The following is a 20656-nucleotide window of genomic DNA, read 5'->3' as shown; positions in this document are numbered from 1 at the left end:
GTTCCCGTCCTGCTTCACCAGAGCGATCACCAACTGTGGCACCCCTCCCCACAATCATTCAGCTTGGCGGCTTGGTGCCTGAGTTCAGATCTCTAGAGAGCTTCATTTTGTCTGTGGATAACATGCGCATTATTCAAGCCACCAGGAAGCGCTCAAGATTTCAGTATAGAAGTAAATGGCTATGCTTCTGTCTTCTGGCTAGGCAGCTAGACCCCAGGGAGGCTATCGACACAGTCCTGTCTTTTATCTCACATCTGGCAGAGTCTGGCATCCATGTCTTTTCCTGCAGGAAATATTTATCGGCTGTTGCTTCTTTGTCCACGGACCAGTGTTCTCTTTCACTGTCTAATCCAGTCATTAAAAGACACTTTGTGGTCCTGATGCATATTTATCCTCCTGTTCGCATCCTGCATCCAAGGTGGGATTTGAATGTGGTCCTTACGGTCTTGTATCATAAGCCTTTTGAGCCCATGGCTACTGTTAATTTTAAGTACCTTTCCTGGAAAGAGTACTTTTTGATTGCTGTGACTTCGTCAAGGCATGTAAGTGAGCTTCAGATCTTGTCGGTTGAGCATCCATTCTTTTCTTTTCATAAAGATAAGGTTGTCCTGCGAACTAATCCCGCCTTTCTTCCTAAGGTGGTTTCTGATTTGCATCTGAATCAGTCGATTTCATTGCCTGTATTCTTCCCGGACATGGCCTCAGAGGCCGAAAGGCTTCTGCACTGCCTGGATGTTAGAAGAGCCCTAAAGTTCTATCTGGACAGAACATCTGAACTTAGGAACTCTTTGCAGCTTTTTGTGACGTTCGGAAATCCGCAAGGAAAGCTGGCCCCGAAAGCGACCATCTCACGGTGGATCGCTGCCTGTATTTCTGAGGCTTACAACATTCAGGGTCTTCGGGCCCCAAAGGGAATTCATGCTCATCTGTTGTGGGGCAAGGCGGCTGCCGTTGCCTTCCAAAAATATGTTCCGTGGGAGACCATTGTGAAAGCAGTTACGTGGGCCTACCCATCGGCTTTTTGTAAGCATTACTGTCTTGACCTGAGCTCCAGGGCTGATGCTCAGTTTGGTCAAGCTGTGCTTAAGAACCTGTCAGGATTTTCCATCCACCTGTAATTCTGTGAGGAGTGCTTGGGATACTCCCATAAGTATGGAAGAAAGTTACTCACCGTAGTGACTACCTTACTCCTAGTCCATAGTCCCCTTTCCTCCATATGCACGCCCGCCGTCCCCTCTTAAAAGGTTCCCGTTATTGCTTAAAGGTCATGGACCTGGCGATAGAAAAGGACTGATGGGCGATGCGCTGGGCGGAGCTAAGGAGGGCGGGGTTACGGCCGTGTGCGGTACCCCACGTAAAAGACACATTTTTGAAAAATGTGATGCTTTTTACAAAGTGATCTGGTCCGTCCCACAGGACGGAGGAATGTCCCATAAGTATGGAGGAAATGGGACTATGGACTTAGGAGTAAGGTAGTCACTATGGTGAGTAACTTTATTAAAACGTTCTGGAGATTTTTGCCATTTTCAAAGCTTTGAAATGTTTCCTGCCTGTCAGCATGACAGCCTTGTTTTATGTACTCAAGCGGGAGGGAACAAGGTCCCCAGCCCGCTTGTTGGCTATTCAAATCTTGAAGTGGGCCATCCAACATCTGATATCGCTCCAAACAATTTAGCTGTGCATCTTAACGCAGTAGCAGATACGCTATGTCACCTATCACACTTCAATAACGAATGGGCGCACAAAACCTCTGTGGTTCAGACGTTTTTCCAGAGATGGGAATATACACGAGTGGGCTTGGTAGCAACTGTGCAAAACCGCAAATGTCGCCTTTTTTAGTCTGATGGGTCAGGGCCCTGGGCTTTCTGGGAGATCTCTTCAGATCTTGTGGAATCATTGGACCTTTTCATGTATTCCCTCCACTCCCGCTCATTCTCGGATTTCTGTCAAAGTTCTGCAGCTTGATTCACTATTCTATTCTTATAGCTCTGTGGTTGCAGACCCACATTTAGTACTCTGATCTTCTGAGGTCATCTTGCCCTCTTTGCCTTCTGATAACACAGGACTTAAAATCAGCTGGGAGTGGAGGGGTTAGATGTTGCAACCCTCCTTTTCATTGGTGTTCAGAAGGATTTCCCTTGGGTGCAATTTTCCCTCCATTTATGGAGCCCCCCACACCCCTCGCCCCAAACTGTTTGCTTTTGTTTGGCAAACCTAACCTGACTTTTTTCCAATGGAGCAGTCTTCAGCTGGGCTTTTGCTCATCTGTTATGGGGAAACTGACACGCCCTTCAGACTCAGTACTGGGAAACTGTTTCCCTTAGTCTTTGACTGTTATTTCTTGGTAGCTTTATCTGTGTGCTAAGTACCTTACAGTACCACGCATAGGGGTCCTTTTGTTTTATGGCCCTAGACACCCTCTAAGGATTTTTTGGTGATTGTACAAGTATGCATAGGACGAACTGGTGGCAGCAGTTTACTTTTATGGTATTTTTACTTTTTAATGAACCATACTGCGTTTACCATGTTTGGCTTAAGACTGTGGCCAGTGCTGAAAATGGCTGTGCCACAGTCTTTTGATCTCTCCTTTGGCCATTTTGTCCCTTTGCCTTCCCCCAGGTCGAGCAGACCGAGGCTTTCCCTACTTGGGCATGCAGCGTCCAGTGGAAACTGCAACTTTCGCAGACTCCTGCATGTTGCGTGCTCTAGTGCCCAGGAAGAGGATTGGGACTGTCTGGTCCCAATCCACACTACTGGTGCCAGTATGTCCGGTATGCTATTATGACTGGGACCACGGCGTGCTTGCAAGAGAGCAGATCTTTGGTTATCCTAGATTTAAGAGCTAAACAAATCTTGGAAAAGAGAAGGGGGCTCTGTATCCATTCCAGGTCGATCAACTGACATTCTCCCAACTACAGAATGTGCCTATTATTCTGAAATCCTAAAGCAGACCTGTGGGACCGCCAGAGACGTGCTGGATGGTTTGGCACCCTGAGCCTGCTGTTGTCCCATCAGACCACTGCTTTTGTATCAATCGCAGAAGGCCTGCAATGGTGCTTCAACCCTTTGGAGTACTGTGAACTACTACTCTCGGCACCTCCTGATTAACCTCCAAAAGAGTCTTATGAGAAGTGTTCCTGGGCCATCCAGCAAACTGGCCACCTCAAACCAGGGTATTGCATAGGAGCGCTGCTGTCCCCAATTAACACTTCAGACTTCGGGGAATCGCTAGCTTGTGGTCCTGGGCCCTCTCCTGCCAAATTCTGTAGTCCTAGCTCCTCTGGGTCACGCTTTAAGAGTGCACCTCGCCGTGAGCAGTGGTTGTAGGAGCCTTGCCTGCATGTGCCCGGAGATTTGCTGCACTGGAACTATCCTGTTTTCCTAATCATGAGCTGACGAGAGGCTACTGCTCCGCCACGGAAAATCGTCCTGTAGTCGTTGAGAGCTGGAGTGGCATGCAACTGCAGGGGTTGAACCCCTACAAGCGACCTGGCCAAGTCTGGCCCAGAGTGTGTCAAGGGTCAGTGAGTACTTGGATCACTTACCCGCGGGTCCTTGGAACAACCATTGTTCCTTGCGCACGAGACTCCCTAAAAAGATATTTACCTAAGCTGGGCTAGCCTGCCTGAAACTCAAGTCGCTCTGCCTGCAATGGTAGAACCTTCTTGAATAGTGGGACACTGTGCTTAATCACCTCAAGCCCCTTTCTGACCTGCTACAGCTCCCTGAAGAGGACCCACTTTCTCTCATTACACACCACCATGCGTTAACGCTCTACTGTACTTTTGAGCACAAGTTTCCCCACTTCGTAGGGCTGGACTGCTTTAAGTTGTGGATTGAGTCCGAAGAACTTCCTAATGCTATATTTGTGTTAACCTACCCTTCTTTTGCAGGTTGTGGCTGTTTTCCCCTTTAACGCATTAGGCGCAACGTAACTGTATATATGTTAAATAGTCAAAGGCATGTCTTGTAACAGTTTTATATTACTGTGGTTTATTCGTGTTTAATTATAAGGCCTATAATGTATTCATTTTATATATGCACTTGTTTAAGCGTATTCTATGGAGTTTTATTGTGTGCTCATTGTGGACTTCTGATCACTCGCCCCTCTTGAGACTTAGTCTTGACCACCTGCCAAGCTACCGTGATTGGTCTGGCGTGTCCAGAAGGTTCCCCTGTTCCACTAAACTAGGGTGGCCTCCCAAACTTCTGCCCACCAGGACAGAGTTTAGAAATCCATCATGGTTTAATCCTATAGGTCCTATATCCCAATGACTTGTATCTCAAAGCCAATCCCATTATAAAATAAGGCATTTGTCTGCATCCAACGGTAAATAGGTCTCATCCTCCATGGGACCTTAATGTTGTGCTGGCTCATAAGTCATTCAATCGAATGACTACAGCAGACATTAAATTAGTTACTTGTCAGCTTTTTCTGATAGCAGTCACATCTGCCAGATGGATTAGTGAAATTCAGGTTGTCTGCTTCAGAGCCTTGTACAGTTTTTCATAAAGATAAGGTGATTCTTGGAATTTGCCTTTTTGCCGAAAGTCTTCCCTTTTCACATAAAATCAAGAAGTTGTTCTCTTTTTCCCTCTGCAGACGGAGGGTAAAAGGACCTTGCACTGTCTGGATGTGAGAAACGCCCTTAAAGTTTTACTTTGCCCATTCTACAAAGTTCAGAAAATCAGTCTAACGTTTGGTGGTTAACCATCGGGATCCCAAGCTTCTGTGGCGAAGATCACACACTGGATTCTCTTGCATTGTAGAGGCTTACAAAAAAGTTCCCAATGGCTTACATGCACGTGTGGTTAGTCAACAGCTGTTGCCTTCTAGAGGAATGTCCCCTGGGACATGAGCAAGGCCACAACCTGGACCTCATGGCTGCCAGTTCAGATGTCAGATCTGGACAGGCAGTCTTGCCTCCTGGCAGAGGTGTTGCTGGGGTGGAGGGCGACTCAGGGCGCTATAGTTCTGGTCTTTGGTTGTAGTATGCGATAGAAACCCGGGGCTACAACCAAAAGTCTAGCAAGCCCAGAGTCCTGACATTAGTCTAACCCTGGATCTTTTACAAACCTAGCATCACCCTCTTCCTCGTAGGATGCTATAGTGCTTTTCAATCGTCATCAGTATGGTAGCAAGCGGATGAGATGGAGGAATAAGAAAGCTACTCGCTGTACTGACTTGTGTACTCCTGGTCCATAGTCTTCTCCCTTCATATGCCACACCTGCTGTCTCCCAATAAGTAGAAGTATAGTTCAGGTGACCCATTTAGTAGTTCCAATGACTAATCTGTGTTGGTGAGGATAGTGTCATGAATCCAATTCTCCCCAAGGGGAGCCTTTCCCTGTGAGGCTAGGGAGGTGAGCCTGCTCGAACACCCTTATTAGGGGGGGTAGAGGGAAGTGGGACCTCACTAGGAGAGACTCCCTGGGCCCAAGGACTACCGTTCTTATGAGGCACTCCCTAACAACCTACTAATAGCGTACCTCCAAAAACATCCAGTGAGAAAAAGTATGAAGAACAAAAGTTTCATCAAGAAACAAATGATTCCTTGGAAGGAAAAAACTATATTTTACTGAGATGAGGTAAAAGGTCTGTGGAGGAATACAAAGTGTACAACAAACCAAGAGCAAGGACTGTGCCAGAGAAGGCCCATGGCAACCTAATAAAACATGAAGGTGGCGACTGTGGAAAGAGAGCGAGCCAAAGAGAGAGAGATGGACGTGCGGCATCCGGAACAGGAAAAGATAGAAGCAGAGGTGGACACGAGGCGTCCTCATTCCGAGCGAGAGTTAAGTGGTGGCTTGACCGCAATCGAGCAAAGGTGGACCAGTGGGTTTGTGAACGACGTTGATACCACTTCCTTTGATTCAACACGGAATGAACCACTAAACGAGAGACCAGGGAGATGGTATATAAAACCACAGGAGTTAAGAGGCCAACCTGTTAGTGGAAGAGACGGTCCCAACTAGTCCAGAACCCCGGTGACATTATCCTTGGACACAGGTATTTGGGGAAAGCAGGAGACCCAGGAGGGGGGACTGAAGATCATTACTGGAACGATCCTACTTGTGCCAGTCGAGATAAAGAATTAACATGGAATGATAATCCTTACTGGAAGGTTTACACTCCAAGAGGTCAAGGAGAAAACCAAGTGATATTACAGAATAGGAAACGCTGTGAAAGGGGAAAACTTGAGGCGCAGAATTAAACTGAGAATAAGGGCCAAGTCCAATGTGAAACCTAACACTCAGAACTTTTCCGTTGGGTTTTCAATTTTTTCAAAGTGTTTGCTAAATTACCCTATGTAAGGAAAAGGATGGTTACAAATGAAATAACGCAAGAAGGGAATCCAAAGGAACAAAAGAGTAATCCAGTGAATGAGGTGGTTGAAAACCTGAAGAACCCAGGATCAGAACTGACTTAATAAAAGTAGTTGCCAAAAACTATTTCAGAATACGTTACTGAACTAAACTTGATGAAGAACCAGCTTACAGGACAAGGGAGCCATTCTCCTGGTTTTTGTTATAATAGTAGTAGGGTTAGAATAGGTTCGTTTGGATAGTGGAATGATTCTGATTTGGACTTACTAGCACCTAGTTCTGTTGGGTAAAGAAGACTCTTTGCATAGGGAGAGATGGGAATGTATTGCTTTCGGTTCATAATTATCAGTGAGATGGAAAGTCAGTCTTGTGTCCTCCTTCTGACCAGCCACAGTAGCCACACCCTCACTGCACTACTACTGCGCAACACATATATTTAAAACAGAACGTTCCTTTTTTATGCTATGTAAAGAGCTCTGGGTCCGTCTTCCTTGGACGGACACTCATAAGTATTGACGAAAGGGGATTATGTACTAGAAGTCACTAAAGTGAGAGACTTTTTCAAAATAGTCAGTTCCACCCCAAATACTACCTTAACACCTATAGCAGCGCCAACCCACTGTATCCATGTTAACCGATCTCTTGCCCCCTTAATTGAGACCCCACACATTGCCATTCCTCTTTCGACACACCTAGAATCAATATGGCTGATACTTGAGCTCAAAGTCTGGCCTGCTTTTTGGTGACTTTTGTACCAGGCCTGTGTCCCTGCATATCTTCACATTAACTTCCACTTACCCATCAATACACCATTGTATTGCCATTACCCATGGTTCCTCTGGTACCATCAAGTTCTGCTCCTGTTTTATTGCTATCACTTACCTGCTTCAAGATATACTACAACTGTTCCACGGTTACCTTTGTGGCAAAAGCAATTCATCAACCTACTGCATTCATGATCTCACTACTTTTCTTGCAAAAGATTGTGCCCTATAGATTTAAATGTGCCACTTTGATACCAGCTTGTCTCAGCATATTCTTACTGTGACGAAATTGTCACACTTGTGGTCAGAGTGCCTGGGTTTTCTGGAACTTAGCATATTGTGCACCTGCTGGGAGAATTCAGGCCTGAGACGAAGGAGTATGTGACCAGGTGAGATGATGTGGGTGAAATGCCAGACTTGGAGAAAGGGTAATGTCGAAGGGGGAAAGACTGTTTTGTGATGGCTTGCCTACAGGTCGATTTGATTAAGGTGGATTATAGATTGGTATTGTAGAAAATAATTGTATGTTCTATGCATTCTTGGCATCAATCGAGTGGTGTATAAAGTAGAAGGTAGTTAACACAAATGTGTTTGACTGTGGTGTGACCGCAAGGGTGTGCTCCAGCCACCAAGTTAAATCAGTGGCTCAACTTATGTTTCTCATCGTACTTCCCCTCTGTAGTCAAAACTGGACTAATCTCACCCCTTAAAACCTCTCAACCCCACACTCCCCAAAAACACGACTCATTATCCTGCCAGAATCCTGGAATGGCTAGTCACTGGCCAACTGCAACTACAAACAACCTGCTCAAAACCTTTCAATCTGGCTTTCGACCTGGAGACAGCACTGAGACCACTACACTTCACATCCTCTGACCACCACAACACCACTGACCAAGGATTTAAAACACTACTTGTACTCCTCGGCCGCCTTCAACACAATCAACTGCCCCATTCTACTCCTATCACACAGGTTGACACACTGGCACCATCCTAGATTGGTTAATCTTCTTCCTCACAGAACATAGTTTGTCTCATGCCCCTTATCTATCAGACCCACCCTCCCACCCCCCGCCTTGGTCAAGTACAGGGTCCCACAAGGCTTCTTCCTGTCGCCTCTTCAATCTATATGTAGATTCCCTTGGGCAGACCACTGGCAAACACAATGTCCATTTCCACCAGTATGCAGACAGGCAAAAATTATTCCAACTCTCATCCCCTTCACAACTCCACAACCTCAATCTGTCTCTCCACCATCACCACTTGGATGGCCAACCACTTCCTAAATCTCAACCCTTCCAAAACAGAATACCTCCATCTGTGCCACCCCTGCTCCACCCATGGGTAACAAGACCACAGGCCCTGGATCACAGAAGTGAACACTGACCATCCACACATCCCACCCGGCTCTTGTCAAATTCCTTGGCAACACCATCGACCCCCTATCATAGACGCACCACGTAGCTGCTGTCACTAAAACATACAACCTACAAATACCTTTTACAAAAGATCACACATCCTGACAACTTCCGCACTGTGGTCTAAGCACTGGTTCTCTCCAACCTGAACTATAGTAATGCCCTCCTCACTGGACTGCCTAACAGCCCACTTTCTCCCCTGCAAGCCATACAAAATGCAGCAGCTACTCATCCTTTACCTACTCAAACATTCACACATCACCCAACTTCACTGGTACTGCAGAGAAATGCCTTCAAGGAAGACTGCATTGTAGTCCAACAAAACAAAAGGTGATGGCTGGAAGGTTTATAATTAATAATGACCTCTAGCACAGCTCTGGGCAACTCCAAACCATTGCTATTTAGCCTGCCAATCCATAACAGAAAGGGGAAAGAGACACTATGCAAATCAACCTTGGTCTCGCCCCCAAATTGGCCTGCCCAAACTGCTAGGTCACATCCCTTCTGCACAAGACCACAAGCATATGCAGACATATTTGGCCTCATTTGTATTCAAAGCCTTTCACTTCAAAACCCTGTCTTCCCTTCACTCTAAATCATCCCCCACACAGACGCCTAATAAGCGAGCCAGCATCTTCTACACATTCCACTTTGCAAACTAACATGCATACAAACATTTACCCAGTAGGCACCCAGAGCATGGAACACCCCAACGCATCACATCCACATTGCACGTTTCATTACTGCTTTCAGAAAGAGCCTCAAAGCATTCCTATTTCCACAGAATTAACTGTGTCCCTCCACCTCACATGCTATTTGTCTATCCTAATCTTCCTATCTTGAAAACCTCTTGTAACTTCTGTTTCACCTCCCTCCTTTTCAACCTTTCAGCATTGAGGGCCCTCTGAGACCCTCTGAGCAGGCCAGTTCTGAGAAAGGGAAAAAAAAGATTGGATATTACCTTAAGCAAACTCCAGAATAGTAATTTGGGACTGCCACGACAGGAGGTCAACTCTAGAATAGACAAAGGTGAATGTAGTTTCAGTACAGAAGTGCTAGGGCCTAGCTGCTACGAATATATGGACATATTCTAGTTTATGTTGCAAGCCTGGCACTCAAAAGGGTGGGGGACTTGAGTGTTATTCTAATATGATGTTTGAGAGTACAGTTGCTACACAGCTCAGGTTTACAGTACTGGAGGATGCATGTTGTCTAGCTGTACCACAAGGCCATTGTACATGTGTTGCTTTTTAGTGCATTATGTGACAGTAAAACTACCTCACAGACCTTAGGAATGGAAAAGGGACTCGTGCTGCCAACAATGTAGGAGGGCACCTCGCCACTGGAAGCCCACAAACAGCCAGTTACTTAATAGGGTAAAATGGGTGACCTTGATCCTTCGAGGTTAGGGTGGCGTCTTGGGCAGTCACTGGCTAATGCCAGCAAACCTTTTGAGGATTCCTGGAGGGTTGAGGGAACTGGGCCCTTATTAGGTGACTTCTGGCTGTCTCCGGTAATGAGCTGCCTTCAAATCGCCACTTTCCTGAGCTGCAGTTGCCTGGTTAGATTAACCGGTGGCACTAAACTGAACCACAACACTATTTACTTTGGTCTACCCCCAACCCTCTTCCCCCCCCCCCAATCCCCCCAGTCTGCAGAGGAGCAGGAGTTGGGAGTAGTTAAGGAACCGCGTGTCTCCAGATAGTTTCCTTCCCTTTGGGCCGACCATTAGGCCACTGTTCAACCAAATTGTCAAACGATTGTATTAGTGCCTTGACAAACCCCGGAAGGCCAATGTATCCCTGATAGCTATGCATTTCAACCTCCAGGAGATATAACCAGGATGACATCCTACCACCTTGCACCCTAAATGAATAGTTTGCCTACGACCAGTCCAATCATAAGCCATTTCTACACTTCTTAATGGCCTGCTATGCCCCCCAGCTCCACCAAAACCACATACCACTACCTCAACTTCTCATCTGCCATCCCAGGCCTCAACTGGATTCCATTGTCTCACCAGACTTGGGAGCCTTATTCACAGAGCCTTTTCCAATGGGATTGTGCCATTATAAAATGCTTCTGTGAATCTAACCCTTAATCGGGATTCCGTGATGGGGTGGATGGCCTGTTGCCTTGAAGTGCACCTGTGCCCCCTTTATTTAGACCCCTATATTTCCCCCAGCTATTCCGTACGGCAGACCTACATAGGTACCCATTTAAAGAGATACTCTGTTCTGACCTACCGATATAGATACTTTGTTGCCCCTGCATGTGGCACTAGAATGCAAGGACATATCCCCAAATAAGATGCTATGTAATGCCACGCTAAACTGCCACTCTCTTCCTCAAACATACTATACCAAGCCCTTCCTTTCTCGCCATAAATGTCACCCCTCCACTGCTCAATCATCTGATGCCTGTGTGCTCTGATGACTGCCTACTATCTACAGGCGTGGCAGTTTCACTGAGGTGCCATGCATGTGACTCCACCCCCTCCTATCCCCGCAGCCAGTGAATCTGCATACGTGATGTTTCTCTCAATGACCACAATGGAGGCTTCCAACACAAACCCCCACTCCCACACCTTTCAATTCTTCCTGCTGAAGACCCCCTGGCCAGCACTGCTGTTTGCCAAAATGATTGCCAGACAGTTTGCATGCGGTTTGTGTAGGCTAACTTGGTCAGTCCCTTTTCGTTTCATTGTATTTTTTTTTTGTGTGGAGTTTTTTTAATCTTGGTTTTACTGAAGTCTCACTAGCACTGTAGTATTATAAAGCTTGTTGATGAGCACATTGAATATAGTTTGCACACATTTTTACAGGAGTGGATGCTATGTGCAAAAACTTGTCGATCGCAACATCCGCCTTATATGCATTTACACTACTGAAATATGTGAACCTTATCAAAGCTAACATTTTTCTATTTTTATTCTAGAGTACTGATCCTGTGGGTTTGCAGTATTTTCCTGAGCATGGAAAAATAGATTTGATGTATTTCCCATACTTTGGAAAGAAAACTCATGTAAGTCTTGGACTGCTTTAGTTTTTTACTGTGTCGTGTTGGATTTGTAAAACACCTTTGCTATAGTACATCAAAGAGGCCAAACGTGGAGCACAGCATCTGTTTCTTTTTTGAAAACCTTAAAAATATATGTAAATGAGGCTGAGAATAATGACGAATGTACAAATTACTTTAGAGGCCTTTCACATGTTGAGTGGAATTCAAATTGTTTTGTCATGATTGCTGAATTGCTGTCTGGCCCGCTTAACCGATGTTTAATTTTTTTTTTTTTATCGTACTCTTAGGTTTTCTTTGTGTTATTCAGTTTATCAAAGCTATAAAGATGATATTCCATTACTGATGCTCTTGTAGTCCCAACTGAGTCCAGTCGCCACCATCTGGTAGTACCAGAGACTTTGTAAATATCTTATGTTTCACTCCAATTTTTGTATTCATTGACTTCATAATTTCCCTTACTGTTGTAATGGGGGTCTTGTTGGTGCCTGCTTGCCTTGTTAGTTACCTGGGTTTCACAATTGCCACTTGGTGAGTTTTCCCTGTTATACGAAGATTGCTATGGAATATCGGTCGTAGATGCTGTACATTATGGATTACATAGCGCTTTGATCTGAGTGTTACCTTGAATCAATGAGAAATCCAGTTAGGTTTTGTACTGGGTGCACACCACAGATGCCAATTCATTTTTGGGTCTGGTTACTGTGGCAGGTCAGTCGGAGCACTAATGCAGCATGCTATGCTGATGCAAATTGCTTCTGTGTCCCACAATACCAGGTTGTACTGCTGTTTTTTCGTAAGTATCCGATGTTTTCTCTTGCCACTTGAAATGGGTTCACTTCTTTAGACCACAATCTTGGACTGGAAGCAGTTTTTCAATACAATACTGTACCTACTATTCGGTCTATGCCAGCCCTACTCTTCAGATGTAGAGGGTCATGGTTGTACTGAAACTGAAGTGCACGTCTGCTCTAACTTGTGCTGGTGAAAATAATACGTTTTGTTACGGAAATTGGAAGGGGACCCAAGAAGAGAATTTGGTCACCACACCCTTGACTCAGGATTGCACATCAATCAAGCAGCATCACATGAGTAATCTGGTATGGGATTGTTCAGATGTCTAATGGTCAGAGTTTGTGTAGGCATCTTACTGGAGTATCGTCCTTTAATGGAGCGCTTGCTTCTCTTGGGCAAAGGTCAAGTTAATTCGTTGTACTGTCTTGGTCTTCAACCTGACCCCTCCAATCTTCCTAACACATTTTCTCTGCCTGGTACTTCCTCAAGACTTTTCTGGAGTAACTCCACATCAGACCTTTTTAATGTTCATCCTGAGCACTCCACAATTTCACTTTTTCTATGAACTCTTGCTTAGCTACTAACCATTACTTCAGTCTTGGTGCAAATGGCATTCACCACCACAAAGTAACTCAGTTTAGGTTGATAAAGTATTTAGGCCCAGAATGCCATCACAAGACGCTCAAACTGTCTTTTTAATTTGTATAATTTTCCTGTGGTGTGTGGTTGTTCATACTTGGAGCATGTTACTTTCAGTGCTGGTTTGGCAGAGCTTGACATAGTATCGTAGTGCAGTTTTGAGGGTGAACCGAATACTACTATGTAGAAGTGATCCTCTTATTAGGCTTCTGTTTTTATGCCACTAGATATGTTTTCTTGTCCACGTTTCTTCATTTTATGTGTCATAGATTAGTATTGAGGTACTATGTGAAATCCTACTGAATACACTGCTACATATATTTATTTAGCGCCTACACACACAACTGTTTCAGAGCGCTCCAGGATGGTGGGAACATTGGGGGTGGGTGGGTTTAGTTGCTCAAAGCCCTTGAATTTCTGAGATGATGATAGCCTGCACAGGCAGTGTAAGTGCATTTTTAAAAAAGCAGCAAATAGGCCTGACGGTGATTGTGCAGTTTTACAGTGCAATTTAGGGGTGAAGACAATGGCGAACAGACGGACTATATTCAGGCGCAGTGCATACAGATCGTGCAAGTACACAGGATCACAGGAAGGGGAAGAGGATCAAGTACACCCGGTTGGTTGAGACTGGGGTAAGTGCAGAGAGCCACTCTTTCGGATTCGTTTCTCAAGTGCATTGAGTGTGGGTGGGGTGAAGGGCCCTGGGGAAAGTGTGAGAAAGACAGGCGGGGTGCCAGGGACCAGTGAGCATGCTGTGAGGCAGAGGAGGGCGAGGGGGGAAAAAGAGAACTGGGTTACATAGTGTTTTTATTGTCAACAATGTGCAATCTCCTGCTTGTTGCAGGAAGTTAGTTGAACAATTTAAACCGTTATTTTTAAGGCCCAACAACCAGACCATGAAAGCTTAGTATTTGCCTGCGTTCATGGTTTAGGGCATAACACATTAAATTATAAATTATTGGTTTTTGTGACTTTGGAATTGACTTGTCTTTATGGTTTGGATCCTTTTAGAGGTGGGGAGTAGAAGGAATAGGTAAAGGGGGCGCGATAGCTAGAAGAACTTAAGGTTGCATCTTCTAATTAATAGTTTATTACACTTTTAATACCGGAGACCATCTCTAAGCGTGGGACCAGGATTCAAACTTGTTACTCTGCGTTGCCTTGCTTTCAAGACAAACACGTAGCGCCTGAGCTGTCCACCAAACCCAGTTAAGTGATGTGAAACCAATCGTGCACAAGCCATGCAGTGCTGCAGCGTCAGCAACTAATTGTTCAGGGTCCTGTCTCTATAAGGTCAACCAGTATGATGCCATCGGGCAGCTGGAGACTTCATATGTGACATGTGCATCATTTTTGCATGTTGCTTGTTGTGTAGGTCAAAAGAAGGGAGGAGGTATTTAAGGGAACGTGTTACGTTTCAAGGGTTGCATGTCTCAAGGGGGGGTCCCAGCTCTCAATGTATAGCGACATTGGTGTTGGTAAGAACGAAGTTGGTCTCTGGATGAATTGGCATTGCAAAAGTCATAAACTTACAACAATAAAGGCATTGCCTAATGTTGCAAGCCTTACTCATGACAAACACCTAGCCAAGTCCTAACATAGCAAAATGTTGGATTTAAATATTCTACTCGTATGGAAAGAGTCAGAAGGCTCAGTACGTTTTCTGGATTCCTAGTATAGGGTGTCTTTGTGTATACCAGGACAGCCATACAACCAAAGCCAATTTAATAATAAACACCTGCTGTCGTCACCCATGACAGTGCCTTTACCCCACCAGTTGGGGAGGTAGATCTGTAGGGTTTACCGGCAATGTACTTTGTTGGTTGGTCTCAGATAAGGGGGCTCGGGAGTGTATCATCCACTTTTACTCGTTACAAATAACCAAATGCTCCCAAGAAATAAAAATGGGGAGTAAAAGTGCTCCCAACAAAAAGTAGGAAACAGCTGACACGGCTTCATTTATGTTTGTACCAGTAGTGCACAGTACCACAAACTACTGCTTCAGATCAGGCAATAATACTAATAAACCTGTAACTTTAAATGTGCATGAATAACTAGGTGCAAAGAAATAATTACTGCTAAAACATTTGTGTTCCAGTAAAAACCTATTTTTACATGCTTAAAAATACTCCCATACAGAATTGGACTTCCATTTTTACTCCCTTTTAAAAATCGTTTTACTTTTAACTTTAAAAAATGGTGAGTAAAATACTCCGACTTCAAAATCTTATCTGGAGTGGTCTTGCCACTTTTATAGGTCAAGAGTGGAGGCAGACAGGAAGGTTGTAGACCAGCCACGTACCTCTGGCAACTGACGCTGGTCTGATGTGGATAAACAGGACTTGATCCCCTCCTTGGCTGAGGGGTAGCGGCCCCATGGGTGAAAATAGACAAATTGGTGCAGTTGGGCCATGGTCCCCGGCCGAAGGAAACTCTTGCGCAACCCACCTGATGCACCAGGCGAGGTTGGAATGTAGAGAAACAAAATGACGGCAATGGGTTGGTGGCAATGTTAAATGATAGTAATCGGGAATGTTGCTGATTGTGGCAATAGGAAGTTCGTTTTTTGTGATGCCAGTGAATGTAATGTGAATGTTCTCATAAGTATGCTTGTGGGATAGACGTTTTTGTGAACTGGGCCCACCTATGATGCAACCCAAAAACAAACTCCTATGCCACATAAAGTTGAATTTACTTCAGTGTCAAAGACCATTCCATACTTTCAGATATGACCACCATGTTTCAGTTTCTATAGCTTAGTTTCATATCATTCATAAATGCATACTGTCACTCATACAGTCTGTCAGACAAACCGCATCACCTACAAGCACAAACCGTAATGCCAAGAAGGCAGCATACATGGCTGTGCATCAAGGCAAAGGCAATGCAAATGAAAAACATTCTAGAAAAACAATAAAAACAAATATGGTACAAAACAAATTGGTTATAGGGTGCTGCAATCCTATGGCAGCTTTTTAATCAATATGTCATAGAAAAGTGCAAAGAATGCCTATTATACTTCAGAAGCCTATTTAGCAGATTGAAGCTGCATCGTTCTGGCTGGAAATTATTAATGGATCTTCCAATTGTTAAATGGCCTACTAACTTTTCGGCTGAAGTGGCTCTGTTTTTGTCAAATAGCCCATCCTTCTTCAGGACAGGAAAAGTCTGTTTTTAGTAGAAGTGATGCAAACAACCTGGTCTGACGGTCTGACAGAGGACACAGAGATGCATTAACGTTCCCATGGGTAATCCATAGATGCCTTGCCAAATTGACTAAGCGCAGCATCTTGCTTACAAAAACTATGCTGCTTCAGCCCCATGCCCGCCTAAAACAACTCAAACCTGGGGCTTTTGAGCACAGACCAACGCCAATTTCCTAGTTTATGTGTGCCACTACTAAGGGATAGAGAGGAAATAGAAATTGAGTTCCCCTTCCATATATATTAAACACAACACCCGTTTCTGAAAACAGCGCTCAGCCTCTAAGTGGGTACCTCCTGGGTGGCTTCCAAAACTAGCCACTGAAAAACCAGCACACTTTTAGGTTCTGAGGCAAGAAATGAGGAGTTAAAGTTAAGTGTTCAATGTCTCATAGAAACGATTTACTCCCATGGAATTGTCTGTACTCTAGCTAGGCCTCTCCTTTTGCCCACACCAGGAATTTGATCTAGTACAAACTAGAATTGATCGATTCAAATTCCTACAAAAATTAAAACTGAAGAAATGTTTCCTTTTTTAAATCCAGAGGAATGTGAAAAAATAGATATTGATCATTCTGCACCCAACCCTTTATCAGTGAAAAATCTAGAAACACTATTGACATCGGACTCCATCACATGAAGATCTCACGAATGTCACCATCATGGACAATACAGACATTTCCTGGAGATATGGGATAAAATCAGACCTTCGACAGGAAACTAAAAGCAGGAAATTGTCGACCATTAACACCACAGGTAACATCTTGAAACTATCCAAAGAACAGAATACAGCATTAGAAAATCTTCAGGCCGATAACTCCATCATAATACGACAAGCGGATAAAGGTTGAGGTATAGTTCTTTGGGATAGAAATCTATATCTGCAAGAAGCAGGGTGGCGTTTGAGTGACAAATGTTATGAAAAATGTGAAGTCTCACTGTGGAGAGCAAGAGAAGGTTGCTTACTAACTGGAACTATCTCAACTTGATTGACTGGGAAGAATTGATGTTCTAAAAAAGCAAGTTTCCCACCACACCGATCCAGTATTTTGCCCCAAAGGTACACAAGAGTAGCATGGATCCACCTGGAGGACCAATCTTCTCCTCCAAAGGGTCCCTCTTGGAAAATGCTACTAAACTTCTCAAGCATGGGGTCTGACATGGAGTCACATGCTCATGAATATTCCCTGTCAGGCTGGGAATCCTCTTTAAAAAAAACTGTTCCACTTTAAAACTGTGTTTCTCCTCTAAACCAATCCATGTTCTCTGGGACATACTGCCCCGATCCAATGACAGTCCTCTCCCTAAGCCACACCTCTGGCAGTCATCTTCAGATTTGTTAAGCACATAAAGTGGTAGTATGACCAAGAAGAGCTGCAGGGAGGGTTTGCATGTGAATCCATGCCAGACCCATACTTGAGAACACTAGTTACATTTAAGTAACTGAAACCTTCTCCAGCATGGGGTCTGGCATGGATTCACATGTTCATGAATAACGAACACAGCATTATAGATTACACAACCACAGGAGGTGGCAAGGCTCAACAGAAGCAATTTACACTAAACCCTGGAACCGACTCCACTCAAGCAAACCGGTTGCGTAGCGCTGCCTGCCCGACTCTGGACTCCTCCCTGGAATCCCTGATGACGCAGTAGAACTTCATGAAGGTATCTGTGGGCCTCCTGTTGCAGCTCTGCAGATGTCGAGCAAGGGCACACCAGAAAGGAACACCGTTGTCGCAACAATCGCTCTAGTGGAGTGGGCTCTCGGACAGCCTGGCAGAGTCCGGTTCGTCAGCCAATGACCGTGCATGATGCAGCCGGAGAGCTGAGAGCGGACTACTCCTGATGGCAAAAAATTGGTCGAAGAAATCAGGTTTTGGTGAATCTATAAATATTGCCACCAGATTGAAAGCAAGTGGCTATCAAGACGGACAATATTTCTCTTCAGAAAGAAAGCAACATTGACTGACAGCTGCTTCTAAACACCAAGAAAAGCAAGATGGAAGCTGATGAGGACATATTGAGGTTTATTACATCTTTTCCTAAAAAAGCAGGCAATCAATATCATTATTTAACAATATTGCTGATACTACAAGCAGATAAAGATCTAGCTAGATACGTGGGATCACATCCCAATGACTTTTTCCAAGTCCATTAAAGAATTAATTGTGCCTAGTGATTCTTTCGAGACAGTTGGTTGAAAGGCAAAAGCGGATTACACAAGTCTCATAATTGTAAAATCTGCAATCTGGCAATAACGGGGACTGAGATTGGATTTGGCAAAGACGATGAACAAAAGTGGGAAATTGATCACATGTACCACAAGGTGTGGTGTATGCAATACTCGCTCTGTAACCTTATGTACATTGGCTCTATGGTTTGTCCATTAAACATAAGAATTCTGCAACACTATAGAGCCATTAAGAACAAAGATGTGACTTACCCTGTCTATACTTTTCGAGAATAAACACTGTAGTGATGATTCTCTAAGATATACTGCCCTGGCCCATATTCAAAACATTGCGGAAATGGAAGTAGAGAAAGACACTAACTGATTAAATTCAATACTCAACAGGCCATAATGCAGCAAAGAGCTGGTGGTACATCTGATGGACGATTAAGATGTATCTGGCCTGTACCCCTCTCCGGAAGTCCTTCAAATGTGACCACCTGCTCCACATCACTACTCAACTCTCGTTCAGCTGTCAAACACTCCTGACATCAGCCGTCTGCTGGAAGAGCTTGATTTGGATGTACTCTGTCTCACGAGACTTGGTACACGGCCAACTCTGTAGCGATTTTCGACACTCTCCTTGCCAATAGCTACAAGATCCCCTCGAACCCAGAACCAACCGTCCTGGTGGGGGTGTAGGCTTGATTTTTCCTGGAGTGGATCCCTGCTTCTTTCATTCCAATGCAGCACTACTCCTACTTTGAATGCATGGTCTGCAGGCTCTCTAGCTCTCATGGACTCTCTCACTGTGGCCACTATCTACAGGCTGCCCTATTTCTCTTAGTGGGCTGACCTCTCCTCCTTGCCTCTACCTCTCAACTTCTCTTTGACTTGAACATCCACCTGGATGTTATGAGCCCTTCAGCATGCTTTTGCAAACCCCTGCAATTCTCTATTCTTCCCTCTGGCCCAACTCATTTTGCAGGGCACACCCTGGATATTCTGATCTCCCCTTCTCTAACCCTCTCAAATCAAAGTGCAACTCTTGGTACGATTCCGACCTCGCCACCCTTAAATGCAAGCAAAGGGCGGTAGAGAGGAAGTGGAGGGCATTGGGAGCACCTCCTGACAAACTGGCATGCTGCCTGTTCCAAAGGCACTACAGACTGTCCTCTCTAAGAAGAGAACCTACATCCGAGCCCGCATCTCTGCGGCATCGAACAGCTCAGCCAAACATTTCAAAATCTGCAAGGGGCTGCCAATCCTGCTGCACCCTCTACCTCTACTGTACACCCCGCCCCTCCCGGCCCTCTGCACGGCCTTGGCCTTTCATTTCACCACTAAAACTGAGGACATCCTGTCCACATTCTCTTCCTACCATTCCTGGCCCATCTTAGGCTGTATCTCCTTTCTCCTTTCCCCTTTTCAACCCTGACTATGCTGCTAGACAAGTCTGATCTATGAAAGTTTCATCAAAGCAAATTCTCCCCTGCTCATCCAGAACCATCAAGGACCACATCGACACCTTGCTCCAGACTTGGCCAATTTCTGAAATCACTCATTTGCCACTGGAACTTTTCCCTCCCCCTTTAAGAACTCTTGTGCACACCTTTCTAAAGAAGCCCCCAGCCGATTCTTCCTCTCCGGCTAACTATTGCCCGATCTCCATTACTTCTTTCCTGGGCAAGCTCTTGGAAAAGCTGGCCATCTCCTATCTAAATCTACATACTGAATCTGTTGGTTGCCTACATGACCACCAAACTGGCTTCAGAGCTGCCAGAAGCACAGAAACTGCACTCCTGAACACTTGTGAAGACTTGCTCTCCTATCTTGACTCTAATCGCCCTTCTGTCCTGATTCTCCTCGATCTATCCTCTGCTTTTGACAGTCAACCATGCCATCCTGCGCAACTGCCTCTGTGACAACCTTGGTGTTACTGATCAGGCCCTGTGTTGGTTGACCTCCTTTCTCACCGACCCACTCAGGTCCAACTGGGGTCTTTCCTCCCTTCTATCTCTCTACTTGTGTTCCCAGGGGGTCTAACCTCTCCCTGGCTTTTCACCCACTACCTGTCACCTCTTACCCACCGCATCACTACTTTCTGCTCTAATTTTCAATGGTATGCGGTTGACACTCTGCTTTTTCAGGCTCCCCTCAGCCACTTTTCCTCACACCAGACTGTCGGGCCGCAATTCAGGAACGGTGTGCTGCCAATGATATATCTGCCTTAATGCCAGTAAGACTGAGATCCTCCTCATTTTGCCACCCACTCCCTTCTTTCCTCTCTGGCTGCTGACTCTGGGACCTCTTCCT

At 45.0% G+C, this 20656-nt stretch overlaps 1 protein-coding gene across 1 annotated transcript in view; it reads left to right on the top strand.

Annotated features, from left to right (window-relative positions):
* Positions 1 to 20656, top strand: part of ATP1B3 (ATPase Na+/K+ transporting subunit beta 3) — a 434039-nt gene that overhangs the window by 368634 nt on the left and 44749 nt on the right. The window contains exon 6 of the mRNA XM_069618280.1: positions 11447 to 11533. Within this exon, the coding sequence (XP_069474381.1) occupies positions 11447 to 11533 (87 nt within the window). The remainder of the gene's footprint in view (positions 1 to 11446; positions 11534 to 20656) is intronic.

The sequence above is a fragment of the Ambystoma mexicanum genome, chromosome 10 (genome assembly GCF_040938575.1).
Source record: "Ambystoma mexicanum isolate Mex_15411 chromosome 10, UKY_AmexF1_1, whole genome shotgun sequence".
NCBI lineage: Eukaryota > Metazoa > Chordata > Amphibia > Caudata > Ambystomatidae > Ambystoma > Ambystoma mexicanum.
Note: the sequence above shows the minus strand (reverse complement) of the source record. Positions and strands in the feature narration are given on the sequence as shown.